Raw genomic sequence first — 4,549 nt, 5'->3', positions numbered from 1 at the left:
ATACAATGTATAGTGATCAAATCAGGGTAATCAGCATACCGTCACCTAAAATGTTTATCGTTTCTTTGTGTCATTAACATTCAAAATACTCTCTTCTAGTTTTTTGAGAATACACTATAAATTACGGTTAACCATCTTCACCCTACTATGCTGCAAAATCCCAGAACTCATTTCTCCTATCTAGCTGTCATTTTGTATGCATTTACCAGCTCTCCCCACAGCCTCCTCCTCACCATTCTTCCCAGACCCTGAGACCCACTCTTCTACTCTCTATTTCTATACACTCAAATTTTCTTTTTAGCTTCCACATAACAGGAAAACATGTGATATTTATCTTTCTGTGCCTGACTGATTTCACTTAACATAATGACCCAGCAATTCCACTTCTAGGTACATACTCAAGAGAGTGAATATATATGTCCGCACAAAAACTCTGTACACAAATATATTCATAGCAGCATTATTCATAATACTTAAAAAAACAGAAACAACCCAAATGTCCACCAAATGATGAATCACTAATTTGTGGCCTGCCCATATGATGGACTATTACTATGCAGTTGAAAGGAATGAGGTACTGATTCATGCTACAACATAGTCGGACTTTGAAAACGTCATGCTAAGTGAAAGAATTCAGTCACAAAATACTACACGTATTATTCTATTTATATGAATGTCCAGACTGGCAAATCCATAGAAATAGAACGTAGATTAGTGGTTGCCTACGGAGACTTGGGGAATAATGGGGAGCGGCCACTAATGGGTACAGGGTTCCTATGGGGGATGATGAGAAAGTTCTAAAATTGACTGTGGTGATGGTTTCACAATTCCTTAAATATACTGAAAACCACTGTAAACCTTGAATTAGTGCACTATATGTGAGTGAAAGCTCAATAAAGATAATAAAAAATTAAAATAATGTGTTTTAAAATTTTGGAACCAACTAATTCTAAAAGCAAATGTTGCCAAAATTTCCGAAATATGTTTGTCTATAATCTTTAGGCCATTTCATGTGTCTGACAGCTACTTAGTAGCCTCAAAATAAATGTGAGAACAAATTAGTAGCTTATCAATCACCATCTTTCCACCTTTGAACCCACATTTGTTTGCTTTTTCTTTTCTTTTTTTTTTTTTTGAGAGGGAGTTTCGCTCTTGTTGCCCAGGCTGGAGTGCAATGGTTACACATGACCACCTGGGCTTTGGGAGTTGTGATCTCACCTCACCACAACCTCCGCCTCCTGGGTTCAATCAATTCTCATGCTTCAGCCTCCCGAGTAGCTGGGATTGCAGGGGCCCACCACTCCCTGCTAATTTTGTATTTTTAGTAAAGACAGGGGGGTTCTCCATGTTAATCAGGCTGGTCTCAAACTCCCAACCTCAGGTGATCCACCTGGCTCTGCCTCCCAAAGTGCTGGGATGACAGGCGTGAGCCAAAAACATGAGGAGGGGAATGGAATTTATTGCTCCTCTATCAGCTCCCACCAAATCTGGAGCCCATGGCATTTTCTTTCTCAAGGTCCCACGATGCCCAGAGAACAGTTAGAATCAGGCCAGGCACCGGGATGGGCTTGTCCTCAGATCCAGTCGGCTCCTTGTCTTCCAATTACCTAGCTCTGCTAACTCTCTCTTACAAGCCTGGGAGGAGAGTGACTAGTTCCCACCTAAACATAAGGCCTGAAGGGTCTTAGCACCTACAAGTTTAAGGAAACCCAAAGGATGCTCTGAAACTTCCATGAAAAGGAAGACTTGGAGGGATTGTTGCATTCTTGCATGCCTGGCTATTCATATTCTCTGAATATCCAACATGAAACTGATCTGATCATATGCTTTTTGGCAAAAGTGGTTTATGTTAGGCTAAAAGAAAACACCCCTTACCAAGATGCTCTGAAAGCAGGTTCTCCATTATATTAATGACAACTAGTGTTATTAAGAGAACATAAGGCAACTTTAACAAAAGAAGAGCTCACTAAAGAGGATCCTGTATGGAAATTGTTCATGCAAATGCAATTTTAGAGCTGGCATTATACTTGCAGAGGGGTTCTCTACAGGAAGCTATGGCTTCAGTCTTTCGTGCTCCTGGACAACCACTCAGCACGTAAAGCTCCATGAAATCAGTGCCTCAAACCACAGTATCTCTAAAGAAACTCCTAACTTAAAAAGTATTCCATCAATGGTAAGGATTTTTAAACTTTAGCTTAAATATTTTAAATACCGTTAGTAGTAATAAAGCAATGAGATGTCTCTAAAATTATTGTTGCCTGTATCACTTTAAATCTTTGACATAAATGAAAACTTGCATGGAAAATGCTAAAGTTCTAAGCAAATCAAATAGGTTGAGCATTAATAAACAGGAAGATGAAGTAGGTGAAATTGATTTTGGGAGGAACTGGTAGAGATAGTGATTTGTTTAAATACTGTTTAATTTTTTTATCCATTTATTTATTTGGAGACCGGGTGATGCGACTGACTAATGTTTGTATTTTCGGTAGAGAAGGGGTTTCGCCATGTTGCCCAGACTGGTCTCAAACTCCTGGGCTCAAGCAATCCAGCCACGTTGGCCTCCCAAAGTGCTGGAATTACAGGCATGAGCCACCAGGCCAGGCTGAGATCGTGTTTTAAACTGTGCTATTGATGGTCTAGGGAAAAGGTAAATCAGCCCGCGATAACAGAAGTCCTTGTAATCCACAAGTAGGTATGCAGGCAAGAAGTAAGAAAGCTCCAGAATTCTGTGGAGGCCACAAGGATTTCCAGAACTGGCAGCAGTTAAGAATTTGACAGAATTGAAGAGTCACACCTCTGAATTTGTGTCAATTCTGAAATCTCTTCTTCCAAGAAGAAAGAGAAATAGCTGGAGTTATGGAAATGACGGTTGATGAAAACTCGGTAATCTGAAGTCTGAACATTTAACACTAGCAGACAGGCTGAGAATTCTCTTTGATCATGAGCCCAGGTTCCATGTGCACCCACAGGAATCTGTACAGCATTTGTGCACTGGTGTGGGGCCCAGGAGAGGACCACAGAGTGACAAGGCACCAGGCTCTGAAGGGAGAGGAAGATCCCCAGGGGACCTGGATAGCGATATTTCCCTGACCATTGTCTGCTGTGTGTTCCCAGTGATGAGATTCTAGAGTTTACACCTGAACCACACTGTCATTTAGGATGTTATTTATAATATCTGGCATGTCTAAGTAAAACACGCATTCAGTGAAACATGCCGTGCAACTTATCTCATTGTGTGGATTTCATTCTTCTCAGTTAATTATTTTATGGTTTTTTCCTTTTTTTTTTTTTTTTTTAGACCAAGTTTCACTCTTGTCATCCAGGCTGGAGTGCAATGGTGCAATCTCTGCTCTCTGCAACCTCTGCCTCCTGGGTTCAAGCAATTCTCCTGCCTCAGCCTCCCAAGTAACTCGGATTACAGGCGCCCACCACCATGCCCAGTTAATTTTTGTATTTTTAGCGGAGACAGCGTTTCACCATGTTGGTCAGGCTAGTCTCCAACTCCTGACCTCAGGTGATTCGCCCGCCTCAGCCTCCCAAAGTACTGGGATTACAGGCATGAGCCACCGTGCCTGGCCTTTTATGTTTTTTTAATGTCCCAGTTTAAATAAATGAAAATCATACGTTGGGCAAAGAGGCATGCCTGACAGGATGATCAGCATTTACAACGAAGCTTGAGCACTTCAGGAAAGTACTGGCTGCTCGATTTTGCTGTGAACCTGCAAAGCTGCTCTCAGAAACAAAGTCTGCTTTAAAAGGCGGGGTCGAGAACTGGGCTTTGTAAGATTGGTACAATTTGCAAAGCCTGAAGGAAGGAGAGAAGATTATTTAACAAATAAGGTAAGGTGGACTCCAATCTCTTCGAACCTGGAGAGAGAGGACCTGATGAGACCAGAAGGGCTGGCACGGGGAGGGGCAGAGGGGAAAGTTAAAAGAGCCAAGATTATGCTACCGCACTCCGGCCTGGGTGACAGAGTGACATCCTCACATCCATCTCAAATAATAACAAGTAAATACATAGAATTATCACATGACCTAGCAGTTCCACTTGTAGATATATACTCGAAAGAATTGAAAGCAGGAATTCAAACAAATACTTGTATGTGCGTGTTCCTAGCAGCATTATTCACTACAGCCAGATGGTGGAAACAACCCAAATGTCCATCAACTGATGAATGATGAACAAAATGTGGCATATCCATATGATGGAATATTATTTGGTCATGAAAAGGAATGAAGTAGTGTATATGACCCAGTGCACATGAAACTCGAAAACACTATGCTAAGTGAAAGAAGCCTGTCACAAAAGGTCACACATTGTATGATTCCAGTTATATAAAATACACAGAGTAAGTAAATTCACAGAGACAGAACACAGATGGGTGGTTGCCAGGGGCTGAAGGGAGGGAGGAAGGAATAGGGAGCTACTGCTTAATGGGAACAGGGTTTCCTTTTCTGATGAAAATGTTTGGGACTAGACAGAGGTAGTGGCTGCACAACACTGTGACTGTGCCACATGCCACTGATTTGTTCACTTACAAACGGTTAA

General features: G+C 41.5%; 1 protein-coding gene across 1 annotated transcript; it reads left to right on the top strand.

Annotated features, from left to right (window-relative positions):
* Positions 1-1,429: 1,429 nt before the first annotated feature.
* Positions 1,430-2,767, top strand: CUNH7orf33 (chromosome unknown C7orf33 homolog; the record flags this gene model as incomplete). Its single annotated transcript, XM_032245210.1, is given in 4 exon segments — positions 1,430-1,490; positions 1,493-1,519; positions 1,522-1,681; positions 2,701-2,767. Coding segments are annotated over 4 exon segments (315 nt in total), but the record flags the coding sequence as incomplete, so codon positions are not given.
* Positions 2,768-4,549: the final 1,782 nt, after the last annotated feature.

The sequence above is a fragment of the Sapajus apella genome, unplaced genomic scaffold, assembly GCF_009761245.1.
Source record: "Sapajus apella isolate SASKATOON/1434 unplaced genomic scaffold, GSC_monkey_1.0 scaffold56, whole genome shotgun sequence".
NCBI lineage: Eukaryota > Metazoa > Chordata > Mammalia > Primates > Cebidae > Sapajus > Sapajus apella.
This window is presented reverse-complemented; position numbering and strand designations above follow the sequence as displayed.